This window comes from Aspergillus aculeatus (assembly GCF_001890905.1).
Source record: "Aspergillus aculeatus ATCC 16872 unplaced genomic scaffold ASPACscaffold_10, whole genome shotgun sequence".
Taxonomy (NCBI): Eukaryota; Fungi; Ascomycota; class Eurotiomycetes; order Eurotiales; family Aspergillaceae; genus Aspergillus; species Aspergillus aculeatus.
In genome coordinates, this window is record NW_017962985.1 from 1,319,078 (window position 1) to 1,338,567 (window position 19,490).

General features: G+C 52.8%; 6 protein-coding genes across 6 annotated transcripts; 2 read left to right on the plus strand and 4 right to left on the minus strand.

The window, feature by feature from the left end:
- Nucleotides 1-921: 921 nt before the first annotated feature.
- Nucleotides 922-2,579, plus strand: ASPACDRAFT_1889419 (intradiol ring-cleavage dioxygenase). The gene is made up of 5 exons (XM_020198527.1): nucleotides 922-1,372; nucleotides 1,428-1,583; nucleotides 1,646-1,788; nucleotides 1,858-2,023; nucleotides 2,096-2,579. Exons 1-5 carry the CDS (start codon nucleotides 1,126-1,128, stop codon nucleotides 2,536-2,538), a joined length of 1,155 nt encoding a protein of 384 aa, XP_020055349.1. The 5' UTR covers nucleotides 922-1,125; the 3' UTR covers nucleotides 2,539-2,579.
- A 401-nt stretch (nucleotides 2,580-2,980) lies between these two features.
- Nucleotides 2,981-4,226, minus strand: ASPACDRAFT_44638 (uncharacterized protein; the record flags this gene model as incomplete). Its single annotated transcript, XM_020201456.1, has 2 exons — nucleotides 2,981-3,498; nucleotides 3,584-4,226. 2 exons carry the CDS (start codon nucleotides 4,224-4,226, stop codon nucleotides 2,981-2,983), a joined length of 1,161 nt encoding a protein of 386 aa, XP_020055350.1.
- A 2,285-nt stretch (nucleotides 4,227-6,511) lies between these two features.
- ASPACDRAFT_53150 (glycoside hydrolase family 131 protein) lies at nucleotides 6,512-7,842 on the minus strand (the record flags this gene model as incomplete). The annotated part of the gene is made up of 3 exons (XM_020202702.1): nucleotides 6,512-7,486; nucleotides 7,547-7,683; nucleotides 7,734-7,842. The coding sequence occupies 3 exons, from the start codon at nucleotides 7,840-7,842 to the stop codon at nucleotides 6,512-6,514; spliced, it is 1,221 nt and encodes a 406-aa protein (XP_020055351.1).
- A 459-nt stretch (nucleotides 7,843-8,301) lies between these two features.
- ASPACDRAFT_30376 (S53 family peptidase) lies at nucleotides 8,302-10,235 on the minus strand (the record flags this gene model as incomplete). The annotated part of the gene is made up of 5 exons (XM_020199720.1): nucleotides 8,302-8,632; nucleotides 8,693-8,993; nucleotides 9,043-9,136; nucleotides 9,182-9,314; nucleotides 9,367-10,235. The coding sequence occupies 5 exons, from the start codon at nucleotides 10,233-10,235 to the stop codon at nucleotides 8,302-8,304; spliced, it is 1,728 nt and encodes a 575-aa protein (XP_020055352.1).
- Nucleotides 10,236-13,736: 3,501 nt separating this feature from the next.
- ASPACDRAFT_61683 (pyridoxal phosphate-dependent decarboxylase family protein) lies at nucleotides 13,737-17,038 on the plus strand (the record flags this gene model as incomplete). The annotated part of the gene is made up of 7 exons (XM_020203688.1): nucleotides 13,737-13,922; nucleotides 13,973-14,372; nucleotides 14,430-14,792; nucleotides 14,857-15,397; nucleotides 15,468-15,576; nucleotides 15,629-16,542; nucleotides 16,606-17,038. The coding sequence occupies 7 exons, from the start codon at nucleotides 13,737-13,739 to the stop codon at nucleotides 17,036-17,038; spliced, it is 2,946 nt and encodes a 981-aa protein (XP_020055353.1).
- A 901-nt stretch (nucleotides 17,039-17,939) lies between these two features.
- On the minus strand, nucleotides 17,940-19,324 carry ASPACDRAFT_61684 (uncharacterized protein; the record flags this gene model as incomplete). Its single annotated transcript, XM_020203689.1, has 4 exons — nucleotides 17,940-18,449; nucleotides 18,510-18,728; nucleotides 18,771-19,028; nucleotides 19,160-19,324. The coding sequence occupies 4 exons, from the start codon at nucleotides 19,322-19,324 to the stop codon at nucleotides 17,940-17,942; spliced, it is 1,152 nt and encodes a 383-aa protein (XP_020055354.1).
- Between the last annotated feature and the right edge of the window lie 166 nt (nucleotides 19,325-19,490).

Sequence of the window (19,490 nt, forward strand, 5' to 3'; positions counted from 1 at the left end):
AAGAAGCAAGAGGCAAGGCTTGAACAACTGCTTAGTGGTGTAGCTGATACACCAATGAAGTCAGCCTTGGACTACGTCTTCAAAGGCGCTGAGATGGCGTTAAACCGGGCGGTTTTGTTGGAACAGGAAGTTCGAGAACTCCGCTGGGCAAATGAGAGGTTAAACACCAAGAAACGACGAAGAAATAAGCAGCTTACAGGCCTTAACGGCTTCACTGTTGACGAAGCAAGGGAGGCATTCCAACGCGAGTATGAAAAGGATAAAGCCCTTCAGATTGAGGATCAGAATCAGCCTCGCCGCCGGGCACCTCCCAGGTGCAGCGAGTGCGGTGTTCAAGGACATATACGTACGAAGTGTCCAAATCGAAGAACTGTGTAAAAAGACGTTCAAAATGGTGTAATTGAGGCTTCAAAACACCATATATTTGTATACAAATCAAAAATCCATGTTGGTGCTGCATTTGGTGGATCTGCTGGCTCGCTCGCTTGCGTGGCTCGCTCGGTTGACGATTACGTTATCCACCATACTCAACTATACCTTGAAACTGTATGCTAGATATTTCTCCGTCTTTTCTCAGCCAACCGAATTATTCTGACACAAGAGACTTCGTCACGCATGCAGATCGTCCCCGGCGGCCTTCTTGGCTTCAGCTTGGCTTCGCTTGGCGAGCTCATTTTGTATGAAGCCTACCGTTGATGCCCATGCCCGCGTCGCCTTAATCCCAGCAGTTCTGCCCGGAAGCTCTCCACTTCGATACTCTCTAACACATGGAAGCGTCAGCAACGCGTACACTCACTACTTTACTCGGAAATTCCGACGCACGAATCTAATATCTGTTTTACTAAGCGGAAGCAGACATCTTGAGGTCTCCAAGGTTCATTTTCTAAGGAAGAACAACAGTGCAGCGGGTGGGGATGAGTCGGTGTTATTTCCAGGATATTGATGAAAACCTCAAGCACGGGATTGGTTCTGGTCATCAGGGCATGAGAGAAAGTATCTTCGAGGCGAAGGTATAAAAGCCCTCGTCTTCCTGCTCCATTTCCTGGTCCATCAACAGCTCAAACCTCTTCCTTTCCAGTGCCACAGCGACTTGCTTCATCAACAGCTTCCTCCTCATCGTTCAACATGGTTCATCTGACCTCGTACCTGACCACCAGCGTGGTCCTGCTGGCCTCTCTGGGATCCGGCCATCCAGGCCACAGTGTCCAGGAGGAGGCCGCTGAACGCGCCGCCTTCCTCAAACGGACCCCTGTACAGTCTCGCAGCTTGTCTCACTGCGCATCCAGCCTGAAGGCTCGCGAGATTGAGGATGCCAATGTTGCCCGTCGTGGGGACGCCCTCAAGCACTTGCGCCAGGCGAGGGGATTGTCCAGTATGTGTCCTCGAATGTGCAATACCCTTACTGTGAGCCTCAACTAACAGCGCAGACAACCAATACCTCAAAGCCCGCGACCTGGACTCCGTTCTGGGTACAGATCATCATTCGAACCTGACTCATGTGGACCCTTCAACCGATCCCCGCATCCTCTTCGCGTCGGGCGGCACCTGCATCGTGCAGCCGGAGGTCACCCAGGGGCCATACTGTACGTCTGTTATGATTGACCTCTCTGCTCATAAACATCACACTGACATCGCACTTCTTTAGACATTGCCGGAGAACTCATCCGCCGCAACGTCGCCGAGGACCAAGAGGGCGTGCCCTTGTTCATCGACATTCAGCTCATCGACACCAACACCTGCGAGCCGCTGCGGGACATCTACACCGACATCTGGCACTGCAACGCGACCGTAAACACTTACCCTCTTTCTTTTGGAATGAGATAGCATCACTAACCTCTTGCTTTGCCACTACAACAGGGAGTATACTCCGGAGTCGTCGCAAGCGGCAACGGCAACCAAAACGACTCGAGCAACATCGACACGACTTTCCTGCGCGGGGTGCAGCCCAGCGGCCCCGACGGCGTCGTGCGCTTCGAGTCCATTTTTCCGGGACATTACACCGGCCGTGCGGTGCACATTCACGGTGCGTGCCTTGTCCACCCAATCCTTTCTTTGCATCTCAATCATGCATATTTCTGACCTAATGGGGGAATAGTGGTAACGCACCCTGCCAACGAAACCAAGATCCTGCCCAACGGCACCATCGCCGGCATCTACGACGGCCACTCCTCCCACGTGGGCCAGATCTTCTTCGACCAGGACCTGATCACCGAGGTCGAGAAGACGACGCCCTACAGCTCCAACACGCAGGATTTGACCCTGAACGCGGACGATTCCATTCTGGAGACGGAGGCGGATGACACCGATCCGTTCATGGAGTATGTTCTGCTGGGGGATAGTGTCTCCGATGGCATCTTCGCGTGGATCTCGATTGGGGTGGACGGCACACGCGATGACTCGCTTTCTCCGGAGGGGTTCTGGACCGAGGATGGTGGCGAGGTCAACGATGATTTCGTGATGAATATGGCTGGCATGGGGGATATAGGTGACTTCGCTTCTTCGAGTGGTGTTGCTGCGGCTGCTGCTACCTCTGCTTGAGGGCCAGCATGGTGAGAGATTGGCAAGCACGTAGGGGATGGTTACTACTTAGGTTTTCTTTCGTTATACTTCATCCTCGGGCGCTCGATTCGGGGGATTTAAGTCTGACTTGGAGTACCTCCCAGAACTGTTCTACCTGGATGAAGCTGTTTTATTGCTAAATGGATTATCAATGAATTGGAGCGGAGAGTCAATGTTAGATCGAGAGCATTTCTTGCGGATGTCACTCTTCGCTAAGTGGTTCATTCTATTAAGTTTCTGGCGTGCATCGCGATTCGTACGTTTGAAAGTGCAATGCTTGTTGATGAGGATAGTTCCCTTTAACATAGTAGCATCATATTAAATAGCGGTATTATCTTGATAGATCAGCAAGCCAGTTTCCATTGCGCCATATGCACTCAGTTGATCCAGGTTGTGATATGTAAGATAGTACATACAGCGTTCATGACCAGCCGGCATTGGTTTCGACAAGGTCATAATCGAGCCTCGGATCCAAGTCCTCATCCCAGTATGATCTGTCCCACCGCCACAGCAATACCTCTTTTGCTTCTGTCTCCATCCGCTCCGCATCCCAGAAGACATATCCCCAGCTCCGCAGTTCTGGCGGAATCCAATCTCCATACAGGTTACTGTAAGTGTCGTGCCAAATTAGAGTCCAAGCCCGTGGAGGGAACTCTTCCCTGGGGTCTGGGACATGATCGCCCCGAAACGGGAAAGCCTCGCGAGCTTGCGATCTCAAGTCCTTTTCGGCGAGGCCGTGCTCGTTCAGGCGATTCCAGAACCAATTTTCCGATGTCACTTCGTGTGGCCCGATGAAGCCCGATTCCGGCGTCAGCCTTTCTCGCATTATCTCGACCAGCTGCGCAGGATGTTCCGTGTCTTCCATCTGGCACAGGGCCCTCTGCAGCAGCCAGAGCCCCTGTGCGGTGGAGCCTTCGAGGTAGCAACATGTCATCAGTTCTGGTTTGTATCAACTTGAGGTTAGCAACAGCAGGAAAGACTCGTAGTTTTGGGGTTATCACTAAGCAAGACTTGCCTTTATCACCCGATTCATACTCGAACGGGTCAAGGCCCACTCGGACCACGTCAAAGATGTCGGGGTATAAATCCTCCACGAAAGTGTGAACGCAAAGAATCTCCTCAATCTCCCAAGCGTAGAACATGGCCTCGAGGTGCTGCAGGATGTCCACGTACCCAAGATGATACGATTTCTTACTCCAGGGAGAATCACCACGTGGGTTTCCGAATAGATAACAGCAAAGCTGGAACCGATAGAGCGCGCGAATAATCCGACTCTCCTCAGTAGAGCTTATCTTGGGTTGCATTGGTGATCCTAGTTGTATGAGTCCGAGCTTTGCCTCTCCGGGAAGGTTCGCCTGCATCCAAGCGGTGAAGCGCGGGACAAGAAGTAGTATGACTGTGTAGTGAAAGCGTAGGATGCGGGAGAGTTCATCCGATGTGGACTTTGTGGTCTTGGGCGGCGGCTCTTGGGATCGCAGGCGACCGAGTCTGTACTCTTCGACCATTTCCGCGATGTTCTTCTTGGTGCGTGCTTTGGCGGACTTGACAAGACCAGAGCAGTACACAGCTTGAGCCTCTGGTATCAAGTCTCGCAAGGAGTCAGTCACTAAATCCCATAGCACTTTCTTGCCACCTTGCAGTACTCGGTAGTGTACAGGCGATGCCATTGTCAAGGAGGTCAGGTCTTCGTAAGATAGACAGGACAGAATGAGAGTCTGAATTTCGACAGGAAGGGTTCCGATGGAGAACTGGCTCCGCGGAGTTGTGGGTTTTGACAAGGACGTTGCAGAGGATACTAGCGGCTGAGCAGGCACGGTCTCTAAGAAAGAAAAAGACGACAGCGAAATTTTTTTGATGACATGCAAGCGCGCGACGGCAGGTTCTTCTGGGATGACTTTTGTACAGACTTTAAGCTTACCCCAGATCTTTTTGATCTTGCTTTTGCTGCCATTAACCGAGCGCCGCCATCGAGAGACGCGAGGCCTAGGCCACGGCATGCTGAAGGAGAGAGAGTAAAATAATCAACAGGCTAGAGAGTATTCTGATGGTGGACTTGTAGGATTTGATGAGAAAATGAGAAGGAGAAGGAATATGAAAAGGATAAGAATGAGAAAGACAGAAGAGTGAGGGAAGAGAGAAGGCTAGAAGAGAGTAGAGAAGAGGGGAGAGGGAAGAGGGAAGAGTTTACCAGGAAGAACTCTAATCTGCGCTGTGTGAAGGTGTGAATGTGTTTCTATACTGTCACCCTGGTCCTTTTGCATTTAGTGAATATAGCAGGAAGGTGGCTAAGATTAGATCGATACTCAGAGTGCAAGGCCGAGCAAGATCATGCTCCTCTACACATATCTCTAACTACGCTTTGAGATCATACGAGCCAATTTGACGACTGCTGCGCGGAATCTCCTTGTTATTACGATATACTTTCTACGTTCAAGCGATGCGTGCAGACAAGGGTCCATTCAAGGGCGAGGCCGTCTTTAAATGGGTCGTACACGAGCTTTCGCCGGTGGAAGAATCGCGAATGAGCTCGATAAGGATCTTATAAACGGAGCGCTGGAGATTGGTGCCTTGAAGTCATGGCTGGCGAGCATAAATCCCGCGGAATACGTTTGTCCTACATGGCCACCGGCTATAAAGGCTGCTCGTGCAGCTTACAAACACCTACATGACAAGTTCAAGCGCAAGAGAGTCATATTTCAACGCGTGCAGTCGGACCTGGCCAGCTACACCGATCCAGAAGACCATTTGCGCCGCGCCCTGGCGGCCGTAGATTGCGCGGAGGCGGCGTTGAGGTATTTTCTGACTCCACGGTTTCTGATATTTGTGTCCTTGTCTGTATTTAACCAGCCTCCTTGCTCAAAAGAGCGGCAGAAGCAAGAATATATGTGCTCAAATCGTACCGTCAAGCATACCCATATCCTAGAGGGATTCTAGGACATATCACAGAGGCAGAGGAAATGATCAGGAGTGGACGCATCGCTGTCAGCACCGTCAAAGACGAAATCGAACGTAAGTGTGTCAGTTCTGTGCGTGGTATAGCGCTACAATACAAACGGGCCATGGCTGACTCCATCTTGGTAGTTATGTGGGACCGGAACAGGCGCGCTATTCATGACGATGTGTTCAAGTGATCGGTCTGCCTTCTCCCTCCTTGCGCCTACTCGATCACCTTGCCTTCGTACACATACATAGTGGATACAAGAGGATGCTCACCAAGAAGAAACGTTGGTATTGGGCTTGGTGGAAGGTGGAACCGTGGTCTCAGATGGTTCATAGAAGCTGAAGTGATCTTATCCTGTCCCAATTTGCTGCACTATTTGAAGGTGAACCCACTGCCTCTATCATCAGCGATCCGTATCTCGCTCATCTGTAACACGACTGACAAGGTTAACTGACAGTTTAGGTCAAGTGAGGCCTCAATGAGCTCTTTGAGAAAGGAAAAAGAGGCCAAGAATGGTAGACCTTGGATTCTTTGGTAAAGGAAGTCAATTCAAAGGGCTAAGACATCATGTTAACGTCAGATGAAGACTACGCATAAGAGCTATCAACTGACAGATAATTATGATTTAGTATTCAAAGAAATGATCATAAACCTACAAATCCCAATCCGAACGATGTTGCCCACAGAACGGCCAAAAGTATAGTGCACCACTGGCTCTCGTCTTTGACATCATCTTTGCTTTTTGATAATCCCAACTTCACACAGCTAGGAACTTACCCCCGCAAGATACCTGCAAATGGTGTCGAAATAGCAATGGTTGCATGGGTACGAAGATTCCTCCTTACGTGGTATACCTATCCTTTGCACTCAGTCAAACCATGACACAGCACAAGATAATACACTGAATTGATTAAAAAATTAACAATCCAAGTTATAGGCTCCCGCAACACATCCGCGCTCCGTTCCCTCAGTCCAAACACCGCCCAACAACGGCCAAGGCATCAACAGAATCTAAGCACGGCGAGCAAAGTCCCGGGCATGCACACCGCTGGACCGCGAGACAAGTGCACCGAAGATAGCGCGAATATCGTCCAAAATCTCGGTAGGGGTGGTGGGCGAAGCCAGCGCTACCGAGGCAGCCGTGGCTGTTGTCGCAACCTCCACTGCCACCTCAGTAGTTACTGAGGAAGCAACAGCCGAAGTCACGGCCACAGCAGCAGTGGTGACGGAGCTGGTCGCTGCGGAGGAGACAACGGCGGGCTCAACAGTTGCAACTGTCTGGGTGGCAGAGGTAGTAGCCGAGGCGGCAGTGCTGGTAGTAGCAGCGGCAACGGTGGTGCTTGAGGTAGCCTCCACGGTGGACTGGGGAGCGGAGGAGGTCGAAGAGCTGGCAGAGCTGACAGAGCTAGACGTGTCTGCAGAGCTGGAGCTCGAGCTCGAGCTCGAAGCGCTGCCCGACCCAATCTCCTTCGTGATCGGCGACTCCTCGATATAAATGCCAGACCAGAACCAATCCTCCGCCGCATCGTTCGAGGCTCCGCTGCCAGGCAGGCGCAGCTCGCCGACGTGCCAGTCGGCCGAGTTGGACGAGGCGGACGCGCTGACGGGCGACACAACCTCAGTCAACGGGTCGGAGCCGTTGGACGCCCACAGACCCACCGTCTGCGCGTCGAAGTCGATATCGTACGCAAAGTTGTACCAGTTGCCGGCCTCTAGCTGCACGGACCAGTGGGTGTTGCCGCCGGCGTTCCAGCGCAGCGTGTTGTCGGAGGACCCGGATGCCCCCGAGGCCAGACCGTACTGCAGCTCGGTGAAGTGGCTCTCGAAGAAGGCGATTTGGTGCTCGAAGGAGGCATTGGGCGCGTTAGTCGTCTTGGTCGACAGGGAGAAGTGGTAGTAGAGGTGGCCGGAGCCGAGGTCGGCCTTGGTTTGGGGGATCAGCTCGGAGCGCTCCATCGTTTGACCTTCCCAGTAAGAGGTGCCGTCCTATCGCGATAGATGTGTCAGCTCGCGTAGTCTCGTCCTCATGAGTAGGAATTGGCATACAATGCTGATGCGCAGGCCCTGGGCGTCGCTAGTGTCGGCGGGGTTCTTGAAGTCCGTGGACAGACCCAGGTAATCCGACGTGTTGCCGGTGCCATGGATGTACCATTGCCACGGTTCAATCTGGTTGGACCACGACCCTATTCTGTCAGCTGGAGGCTCATGGCGACCGGGGAAAGGGTCAAGTCACAATCATCAAAGTCCTCGACGGTGGCAGAAGAGTTGAAAATGCCGCTCCACAACACGGTTCCAGCCAGCGAGGAAGCGGGAAAAGCGAGAAGGCAAACGAAAGACTTCATAGTGAATGAAAGGCGAAGGAGTGACGAAGAAAAGCAAGAGAATGGAAGGTGTGACCGGCACAGTTGGTTTGCAAAATGAGCTGTGGGCTGAGGAGTCTTTTTATCTTCACGGTCCTGGTTGCGGTGGGGAGAATGGAAAGTGGAGCGGGTGTCAGGGTTAGATTGACGGGCGTGTGCTGAAACACCCGCACGCTGGCTCCCCGTTTCACCTTAAACCAAAGGGTCTCAGTCTCGACCCTGACAGCTCGACACTGCAATTAAACGCTGCTCTGCCTTTGAGACATTGCCTGTCATTGCTGGTTCGTGGTCAATTGTCCTTCCGGTCGCACTCACTAACATCTCCACCGAAAGAAACAGAAAATTGAGGGAAAATTTCTCGCATTGACCATCACTTGTCTCAAACATATATGCCGCCAAGCGACGTGATCACTTATTAAATACACAATCATGCACAACTCCTTACAACGCCAATACGGCCGCCTTGAGCTTGGCGAAGTTAGGAGTTCCTAAGCCGGTGGTCGGATCCCAGCCCGCAGTGGCATTCCAGCTGGCCCACGGGATGTAGCCTGTCCCGGCCGAGCTGCCATCACATCCACCCGCCGTACCCGAGGTAATGTCATTCAAGCTCTTGTATCCACTGGAGTACAGCCAGGGGTTCAGGAAGCCCAGAGACGTCTTCCCCGCGCGCAGACGAGCGTCGTTGAGCAGCGCAATGATGGCAGCGACAACGGGACTGGCGCCCGATGTACCGCCGATGAGCTCGAGTTCACCGTTCACATAGGTTTCATAGCTGATTTAATCGTTAGATTCAATTTCATCATGTCGACAACCGCCACTCAAGGGGACTTACTATGGCGAACCACCATAGGCGGCAATGTCCGGGAACGCGCGCCCGGTAAAGTTGACGTACGGAGTGTAGTATTCCTTAACCGCCTTGGAGAGGTGCTTGTCCAGGTAGGTCTCGACCTGGTCAGCTTGGTAGGATGGACGAGCGAAGTAGTTGCTGAAGCCGCCGCTGCTGTCCACCCAGGCGATCTCGGGGATGTCCTGGGTACCACCCACGGCAGTGATGTAGGGACATGTGCCGGGGAACTCGGGGGTGAATTGAACGGTGTCGGTTCCGTCGTTCGAGATACAGGCCTCCCCAACGCCTGGTCATTGTTAGTCGATGGATTGCACGGTTGAACGCAGGAAACTCACCAGAATCACCAGAGGATTCCAGAACCGAGATACCGCGTAGGCCAATCAGCCCGATGAGGTTGCAGACGCGCGTGGCATAGGCATATGGGACAGTCTATATGGTCAGTCGAAGCACTACTATGACGGTGGTTAAACGTACATCCTCATCGTCACCGTAGGAGTTGGTGATAACCTGCGGGAGCTCGTCGTTGGTCTTGTTAAGCAGGTACTCATAGTATTCCACGTAGGGCTCGTTGGTATCCGTGGTCTCCAGTACGTTAGGAATGAAGGGACTGCCGTCTCGTTAGCCTCCACCTTCAGACTCGTCTACTGGGGTTAACATACGGAGATCCAGCAGTGATGAATTCGACGACAGGCAGGGGATGCGAAAGGCCAACGATGTTCTGCACATCCAGATCGGCTTCACCTCCGTCCTCCTCCTGGTTGTTGACGCCACCGTTGATCAACTCCACGGTGAAGTTCTGCTGCGGAATACCGAAGCGCTCGGTGAAGAGGTCGAGGTCTGAGTACAGGGCGGACTCGCCCAAGAAGCTTCCGAAACCGATGCGGCTGCCGGACGAAGCCTTGGGGGTGTAGTCGATGTTGTACTGCTCCTTGAGCAAGGTAGGGGTGATATACTGGCTGGCGCTGCTGGACCGTCTGGCCACCTTCACGGCCTGGAAGGCGGCAGCGCGCTCGGCGCGCGTCTTGCCGAAGAAGACGGTGGGGGCGATCAAGTCGATCGACCCGCTCAAGCTGTCAGGCACCGAGTACTGGGTGGTGCGCACCTTCTGGGTGCCGGCCTTCTCGTAGACGGAGAAGGTGGTGTTGAGCAGCTTGTTGGCGGTCCCGACGGTGGTGGCAAAGCTGATCAACCCGCCCTGGTGGGAGATGTCGGTGACGCCCGCCTCGGTGAGCCAGGAGATGACCGTCGAGTGGTCGGCCAGAGGGAACTGGGCGTTGACTTCGTCCGCGTCGAGGTACTGGCCGTAGGTGCTTTGGCCCGGGGTGGAGACGGACAGCAGCTTGGACTCAAGTTGGTCCAGGTTCTGACGCGTCAAGGCCACGGAAAGAGTAATGTTCGAGCTGGTGTCGGCTTCCTCGACAAGCGACCAGCTGCTGGGCACGGCCTGGATCTTCTCCAGCACCACGTTGCCCAGAGCAGGGGCGGCCACGGCCAACAGGCCGGTAGAGATGCGCGAGAAGGCGACCATGATGAGGGGAGATCCAGCAACGGAGAAAGAGACACTGGGGGAGAAGGGCGAAGAGCAGACAGGCAGCGACGGGGCCGCCGCCTGTTATAAATCTTTTGTGAGGTGATGAGGCCATTGCGGGTGGATTGATTGCTCCGACGGGGAGCGGTGCAGCCCCGGGCATGGCGTGCACAGTAAATGAGGTGTGATGCAGGAACCAGCCCAATCCGACTCTTGTTCTGCAGATTCGTCATACTCTTTGCCGAGTGCCAAGCCGGATCTAAGCTTCCTTTCCGCTTGCTTATCAGTGAAGGATTATCTTCGACAACTTGGCTTCCTCGGCTCGGTTCTGTCATCTTTCTCGGGCATTGCAGACAAACTCTCTTGGCCAACATTCAGAAAACCTTTGACATTGCGGGAATCATAGAATTTGTCCGTTTTCACTTCTTACCATGTTGGACACTGATTGAGCACCTGAGACAGCAGCAGGCAGTTATCTTGGCGCGTCGGAGCGAGGCCGGAGTCCGGTGTATCGCGCCATTGCGAGGCGGGGTCTTCAGCGGCTAGTGTGGGACAGCTGCAGGGGAGGTTGCATTGACGCACATCCAGGTAATTAATTTCTCTGCAAGAGATAATGGCCTCAGTCTGATGGCATCTGACGCGAGGGACTGGTATTCCAGCGCATGGGGGTCACCTGATCGCAGTGCAAACGTTGCAAACAAACAATGTTGCCCAATTGATCGCAGATATGTGTTCCTGCGGTACTGCTGGGAATAGTTCCTTTAGTCGGATGGTCGAATAATCGATGGGGATGAAGATGGGGATATACTGATGGTATTGATTGTTCGGATGGGCAATATGGAAACAATCTCTTCAATCCTTGAAAAGTGTGTGAACTTGTTGCGGGATGTGGCTTAATGACCCGGAGCGGACGGGAGTAAAAGTAATATAGTAATTTTATTATGAACATCAATTACATCAATCACTGAAAACATAGAAAGGGAATCCAGCAGGGCTCCGTCTGCATTTATATGTACGGAAACCCTTATCGCACGGCAAGAGAGAGTGAGAGTTGCAAGTTAGAGAGATATCTACCCCTATCAACTCCGCAACATGTTGCACCTTGCACAAAATATATGTCTGACACGCTAGTCAAACATGAAGTCATAGGCGCTTAGGATCTGAATCCCTTCTAATGCAGATTTTCCATAAATACACGAAGCATAAATTCTCTTCCGGATTGTTTCTGTTCGAACTGTTGGAAGATGTGCATATTGCGATAAGTCGGATGGCTATACCCTGCGGACAGTAGCGCATCTAATCCAAGTATCGGTCGGGAAGATTTTCTTTGTTTTAATGCGAAACCGGGAACCCCCTGCTGCGTATTCACATTATGCAGCTGTTCGAAGGTCCTCTTCAGTGTATGGCCCAGTTCGGGGAGCACGCATGGCTCCCTGAGTTCAAGAATACAGGGTTCGCAGTCAGATGACAAGACGGATGGAACCTGGTAGATGCTCGGTAGGACCGCAAGTGCATATCAGCAAACCTGTTGACTGCCGAGAGCTCTGCAGTTACGATACTTATGAACACTATTCTACAGGGCAATTTTGAAGGGTTTGATGTCCACATACTCAGTAGTTGGTTAGAAAAGGTACGACTGAATATCGTACTGTGAGAACGTGATGGCACCCATTGCGAAAGATAGCCGGCTAGGGTACAATCTAGACAATCGATTTCTTCCTACGGCGGATCTTCGAAGAATTCAACATCACTGTGCCAGGCAAAGGCAATCGTCGAAGTTGTCCATATTCGCATAACCATATTCGCATAATAAGAATACCAAAAGAAAAGGTCAAAGGCGGCTAGTTTACCCTGGTTTCAAGAGCAATGGAGTTTTACCATTCGTTACACATGAAGTGAAGAGCAAGCAAACATAGGGCCGCAAGAGAATGTATGGCTCGGGGAGATGCAAACAGGACAATTATCAGTTTCTATGCCGCAGACCAAACACATCCTGTCTGCCCGAAACAAACTACTTTAAAAGAAGGTGGGTACAAACGTTGTTTCTGGCCAACCATAGAAACGTTCAATAATATGGTATAAAGTATCTATTGGCGCACTCTGGCCGAGGCTAGAAACCTCTCATGTCTGCGCGCGACGCGCCAGCGACGCAGGCTTACCGGGCAACAACGTAGCAGTTTAGAAAGGGCTGGGAGGTTCGAGGTTAGATCTTCAGTTCTTGCCTCAAACACTCGTGCCAAGCATCCACATTGGTTATTCGCTGATCCATTACGTAGTATATACAGCCAGTCGGCATGGCAGGGTGTGCAAATAATAGGCGTCGGGACGCAACCTTGCATACATTTGTAGTTTGAGGAGTGTGCGGGGTGTGGCGCCCGTAAGAACAGGGTGCAAAACTCAGGGAGGTTCAAGCAGTACATAGAGGGATCGTAATTATTTGTTGGAGCGCTTGCAGAACGGGCGAAGAGAACACAACAACGGGGCAATTCCCGGCGATCAGACAGACAGTGGCGAGCTGGGTAGGCCTTGAATGACCTTGTGGGGTAAAGTGAATGGGTTAAGTCTCGCAGCTAAACTAGACATCGTCACACCCCGGCTCACCTTGTTTACTCACACATCTGCGATCTACAAGCTGAATAGAGGGGTGCTGCACAATATGAACACATGCAGCTGCGTAACCTATAACAGTCCAATCCAGTGCATAGAGGTGGGGGGAGCTGAAAAGGACCCGCAGATCCCCGCCCCACTCAGCTCTATCTTGTAGAGATCTACAACACCTCATCAGCCTTCGACTATGTCATGCACGAACACGAATTACTTCTCGGCGAGTCGGATGGCAAATCAATCCAACATGGATCGACGAACCGTCCAGGAAATGGAGTAACCTGGTGTGGGGGCGGGGGCCTTTGCGTATGCATCGCTAAACGCATCGAGTAAAGATCATTGGTCTGTCAGCTAGCCATAGTGGTCTGCCCCCCTTTCTGTAAGGCATTCACACATGGTTTAGGCTGAATATGCTAGCAGGAAATAATGTTGGTTGTGACTTTTATAGAGAGAAATTGAGTTTATACGCGAGGAACTCTGTAAATCGGGACATTATTTAGTAGTGTAAAACTACAGCCATCGAGATGGGGCATGTGGCTTAGAGGTGTAATGTGCAAGGTAAAGAGCTGAAATCCGAGAGTGTGGAGGAGGGGTTGTATCGATCTGCAACCCTCACTAGACACGATTGCAACGGAGCTTGAAGGAGAATGACTACATCATGCATTTTCGCAGCCCACCATGAGCTGGCTCTGGTGGAGTAGGTGTCAAGTCGGACGCATTGAGGCACACCGGACAAGGATAAACCTGATAGGTGATACGAGGCGACCTGAATAGAACCGGCTGAGCAGACCCCGAAAGACTGGATATTGTTATAAAAACCGCATCAAACCCAGTATTGATTCCAGTCTTCATCATCTTTCCAGAGCCGGGAGAGTCTCCGACAAAAGCTCATCCATAATGGCAGATGCACCTCCAGTCCTAGCTCATGCTGAGCGCGGCGAAGACCAAATCACCAACCAAAATGTGATCAACAATTATTTCATCGGCCCACGGGCTGCCAATATGCCTGATTTCAGAGCGAACATCAACACCATTCTCGATGAACTGCTTGAAACCAGGCTTGATTACTACCCCGAGGATCATGTATTCGTCTTCCCTCCTCTGCTGTTTCGCATTGACTGACCCTTTGAAAGAGCCAGAAGTTCATCACCAAGGATGTCCGTAGATCACCGGAGTTCCAAAAGGTCAGGGACAACTTCAGTGATGTCGTCCGAAAAGTGGCCCAGCTGCTGGGAGAGCACTCGGTGCCTTTCTGGTCTCCCCGCTATGAAGCCCACATGTGCACCGACTTGACCATGCCGTCCTTGTTGGGTTACTTCATGACGATGCTGTACAATCCCAACAACGTCGCCCTCGAAGCCAGTCCCATGACCACCGTCGCGGAGTTGTTGGTCGGACAGCAACTGGGCGAGCTGTTCGGATACAAAACTCCCCTCACGGTAGATCCTCATAGAGAAAGACAGAATGAGCCAGTGTCATGGGGCCATATTACCTGCGATGGCACGGTCGCAAATCTCGAATCAATCTGGGTCGGTACGTACTAATTTCCCCTCAGGAACTCTCCTAAATCAAGCACTGAGATGTGACTAGCGCGAAACCTGAAGTTCTACCCTCTGGCTCTTCATCAAGCCATCGTGAACGGGAACCTGAATTTCATCGCGGATCGGTTCGAGGTCGAAACCTGTAGGGGCGGGACAGAGAGATTTGCACGCTTAGCAACCTGGGATCTTCTCAATCTCAAGCCCAAGACTGTCCTCGATCTGCCCGATCGGCTGTACCGAGATTTTGGCATTTCGAGCGACTACCTCCAGAATGCCTTGGAGCCTTATAACATCCAGTCAGCGGGTCTCTTGCATGAGGAGACCGACGAGGCCCACCACTTTTACAGGAGTCTCAAGGCGATGAAGTTCATCGTGTCGAAGACGAACCATTACTCCTGGCCGAAGGGACTTGGTATGTAAATGCCCTAGTCGGCCAAAACGTTTTTCACGAAGGACCGCAAAGCTAACTAATCCAGCCATTGCCGGGTTGGGCTCGGCGAACCTTCTCGAAATCGAAGTAGACGACGACGCTCACATCGACCTGGCGCAATTGAGGGCTACCCTGAACGAGTGCCTTGAGAATCAGATCCCCGTCTATGCGGTGGTGGCCGTGATTGGATCCACTGAAGAGGGTGCTGTCGACCGGCTGTCGGAGATTGTGCGAATTCGAAACGACATGCAAGAGAAAGGTCTGTCTTTCCTTGTTCATGCGGATGCTGCCTGGGGAGGCTACTTTGCCACCATGCTGCGCCGAGGCCTCCGGGGTCCTGAACGGGGCGATGCCGACAGAGGCGCAGTGCCAGCCTTGACTCTGCGCAAGGAGACCGAAACCGACCTCTTGGCTCTTCGCCATGCGGACTCGATCACGGTCGACCCCCACAAGGCTGGCTATATTCCATACCCGGCAGGGAGCCTGGTGTACAGAGACGGTCGGATGCGATACTTGGTGACTTGGTCCAGTCCCTACCTGTCGCAGGGGTCGTCGGAGAATATAGGGGTATATGGGGTAGAGGGAAGGTGAGTTCCTCCCGTGACTGCTCCAGCGAGGGTGCACTGACTAACCATCCATCCATGGTGGCTCTTGCAGCAAACCTGGCGCAGCTGCCATGTCAACGTGGCTCTCTAACCAGACGATTGGTCTGGATCCCGACGGATACGGGAAGCTGCTGGGTCAAGCATCGTTCACCAGTTCCAGGGTAGGTTCCTCGCGAGCGAGTTTCTCGATTCTCTGGGCTGACACTTTGGCAGCTATCGGTGCGCTATGCAGTCCACAGTGACTTCAGGCAGGAGAACAGAAAGGACTTCATCTGCGTTCCGTTCAATCGACTGCCCCGGGAGCATGATGGATACGCCTTCAACTCCTCAGAGGTTGAAGCCGACCGGGATCTCATTCGAATGCGCATCCTGGGACAGCAGAACGAGGCCCTCCTGCAGGACCCTGTCGCAATGAACCTGCTGCGCCAACTGGGCTCCGACACCAACATCAACGCCTTTGCCCTGAACTTTTACGTCGACGAGGCGAAGACAACCTTGAACACCGACATTGAAGAAGCCAACTACTTGATGAAGAGGGTCGTTGACCGGCTTTCCATCACGGGGGTGGACACCGACCCAACCAAGATCCCCGTCTATCTGACCTCGACCAAATTTGAGCCCAAACACTATGGCGCGTGCGCAAAGACCTTTATGCGCAGATTGGGGCTCACCGAGGTCGACGAGGACCTGTTCGTCCTGCGCAACGTGGTCATGAGTCCCTTCCCCACCAAGCACTACTTTATCGGTACGCTCTGGGACGAATTCGAGCGGGTCGTCAATGAAGAAGTCCAACAAGTCCGGAAGCGCAACGACCCCTCGGCACACAAGGCCCAATTCCTCCTGCAAGGGATCGAGCAGTCCGGAAAGACCTTCCTAGTCTTGCAAACCTCGTTCCATACTGCCACTCTCCGCCAGCAACTCATAGTCCGCGCCACCCTCAGCCCCGACCTCGAGCAGAAATATCGGGACTGCAAGAACCAAAGCCCAGAGACATCTCTCCTCTTAGTGTCCCAGGATGTCATCAATCTTCAGCAGGGCATTCGCGATCTTCCTCACACGGACTTAACGTTCAACGCAGAGATCTACGCGAAGGTGGACTATCTCCGCCAACACGAGAACCCCGACTTGTATGTTCCCTACCTGCTTGGTTCATCTCGGTAACAAATTCCAATACTAACGGCACATTCCAGGGAGTTGCGCGCCTTATCCGCAGGGGAGGTCACGATCACCAGGGACGACATCATCAAGAGCCGGCCGTTGAACGTGGTGAACCGAGACCCAAAATATCCAGAAACGGACACCCGGTTCTATCTTTACGGCACGCCGGCGCAGCAGCATATTTCCCACGTGCTGGTCCGGTCTCCGAACGTCGCCCTCTCCGCCGCCAACGTCTCCTTATCCCCAGACCCGGGTGTAGAAGACAGCATCAGTGCCGACGATCTCGCCAATGGCTTGATCCTCGCCTTGGCCGATCACCCCGAGGTCGCCATGCAGCCCGTCACCGGAAAGGTCTCCGCGACCGCAGATGTGCCCGGCGACTTCTTCTTCAGCAGTGGAAGGCAGTTCAAGGTCAACGTCTGGAAGGACCCCAACACTGGCGACGCTCAGGGTCCTGGCTACTGAACGGTCTGGGAGAACCCTTCTGGACTGGCACATTGACTCTGGGCGAGGACCTGGACTATGATTCCGACTGGCCCAACAAGGACCCGGCCGCTGTTGCGAAGGTCGATTCGGCTCACTGGCGTGAGGAGCTGCTGAAGATCGGCAACGTGCTGAATGCCAAATACAGGGATCCCGCTGAATAGCCTGCGACTGAGGGGAGGTACTGCTGAGGTCACTGTGCTGCGGGCGATATTCCGGAACGGGAAGGTTGAGGCTATTCGTGGTGCTATAACGATGGCTGGATAAAAATCCGAGCGATGAATTTCACTGAAGCTAGTTCGAACGAAAGAGAGATGAGGGTGGGGAAAGAGGAAGAAGTAACATGGAAGCAAGAGGGGAAGAAAGACCATCGTCTTCCAGCTAAGGCATAGTCGCTTCCCCGCCCGTACGGCCTCAGTACTTACAGTTCCAAACACCACAATATTAAGGATAGTTATATGTACGGAATTCAGTCCAACTCACACGATCGACTCTTTTATTTTCGGGGTCTGATAAATCAGGGCAGTCAGTGGTTTTGATACTTCGATACTTCGCTATACCAAGAAACAGCACCCCCAATGTCCAGCCACAACATGGATTAATGCATGGCTACTTATGATGTGAACAGGCCTTTCACAAATGTCAACAATGTTTCATGTCAGCTTCCCCCGCGTAATAGCTATGATGGTGAATAATAGGATCTGATGCCCTACCATCTCATAGTATGCGTAGCGTAAGACTAAGAATTCTACTGTGGTTAGGAAACCTATACAAGGGGAGTCGTAACCTGCCCCCAACATCGCGAAGAAGCAATGCACTGATCTGATCGTCATCATCAAGCTCAATTTCAAGATTGCTACTAGCTACGATAACAAAGAAAAGCTCAAGCACACTGAAAAGCCAGAAAGCTCGCCACACTCCCCTCCGGCTGCGTGCAGGACTTCCATACCAGCCGAATATCCACCCCCTGCACCAGCGCGACGATATCATTCTTGTTCCGCTCTCGACCCCCGAACAGCGCCAGCAAACGGCAATCCATGTACCGCACGATTGCTTCTACCTGACCCGAGGAAGACCCTACTTCTGGGACGACAATGTCCGCGATGAGAACCCACACGCCGGGCCGCAGGGCGGGCGACAGGTTCGCTATGATTCGACAGACGTTCTCATCCGACCATTTATGCAGGATAAAACGCAGGAGGAAGCAGTCCGCTGAAGTGACAGGCTGGGGCTCGAAGAAGCTATGGGCGAGGTATTCGATCTTGTCCGCGTAAGCTGGAGGCAGTGTCCGGCGGCCCTCGCTGATCACGTCGGGCAGATCCTCGACAATGCAGTGGAGGTGAGGATGTGATTCGGTGAGTGCCATGCTAACATGGCTCGAGGAGCCGCCAATCTATGAGCATCCTCGTTAGCGCATCTGACTCGAGAAGCTGGAGATAATTTCACTTCTTACATCAACAAGAGTCTGCACGGTCGACCAGTCCAATCCCCGCACGGTGTGCAAGGATGAGTAATACGCACTCCGCGTCGTCGCCTTTATATAGTCATGAAAACCAAGCCTCAGCTTCGGGTTCGATCGGTGATAGTCCCAGATATTGGTGACTTGCTTCTCTGGGGAAGCGTATACCACATTGGCGGCGCAGCGCGAGTTGTCGCTGGCGGTGGGATTGACCTTGAGCCCTTAGTAGATCTTGCTGGCGACGTGGAAGGTAACGTTCAGGTTCCACATGCAGCTGCGCGTGGCAACGGGGTCGTGCACGCGTAGTGCCGACAGCGGAGTGTGACCAAACATCTCGGGCTCGACCTCCTGTAGGAAGCCGTAGCTTACCGTATATCGAATCAGGCGACGGAGGGGGTCTCTTCCGAGACCGGAGAGGAGTTCGAGGACGATAGCGGCTAGGGGTTCATGGAGAGGGATCAACTGGGGAATGCCGAAGTTCATCAGTGCCCGGATTGCCCTGGCCTGGAAAACCTATCAGAAATGATGCATTAGCACTTGGAATTGTGGACCAGTGCATCTGATAATGAGGTTGTGAGCTACCTCGGACATCATATAACAGAGATCGTAAGGCCCAGTCACCAGACGGACCACCGCTTCGATACGTCAATGACAGCCAGACGCGCCTTGGAGGCATCCTCGTTCATCCGACATAGATCAGCCAAGCAGCTTCCGAGCGAGTTGTGGTCTTCGCGTCGCTCTTGCTGCTTCAGAATTTCTCCATTCTCCGCGATCTTATCGACCAATTGCTCGAGGGCTCTGCGGGTCATTGTCAAGTCACGTCTCCAGGCAGAAGCTGTGGGATGCGTGGACGAAGAAGAGCATCCCACTTCTTCTATCGTCTTGCATACCACCTTTATAGATGCACGAGAGCTACTGATGGTTCAGCAATGAATCACGACCAGAGTGAGGTGTCGAAGTCGCATAAGCCACCCG

What these genes read in the sequence shown, in the direction of transcription:
- ASPACDRAFT_1889419 (XM_020198527.1), top strand. Translation starts at nt 1,126, where the DNA reads ATGGTTCATCTGACCTCGTACCTGACCACCAGCGTGGTCCTGCTGGCC. An exon ending in GGTCACCCAGGGGCCATACT is followed by an intron (nt 1,584 to 1,645) that starts GTACGTCTGTTA and finishes GCACTTCTTTAG; the next exon opens with ACATTGCCGGAGAACTCATC. An exon ending in TCTGGCACTGCAACGCGACC is followed by an intron (nt 1,789 to 1,857) that starts GTAAACACTTAC and finishes CCACTACAACAG; the next exon opens with GGAGTATACTCCGGAGTCGT.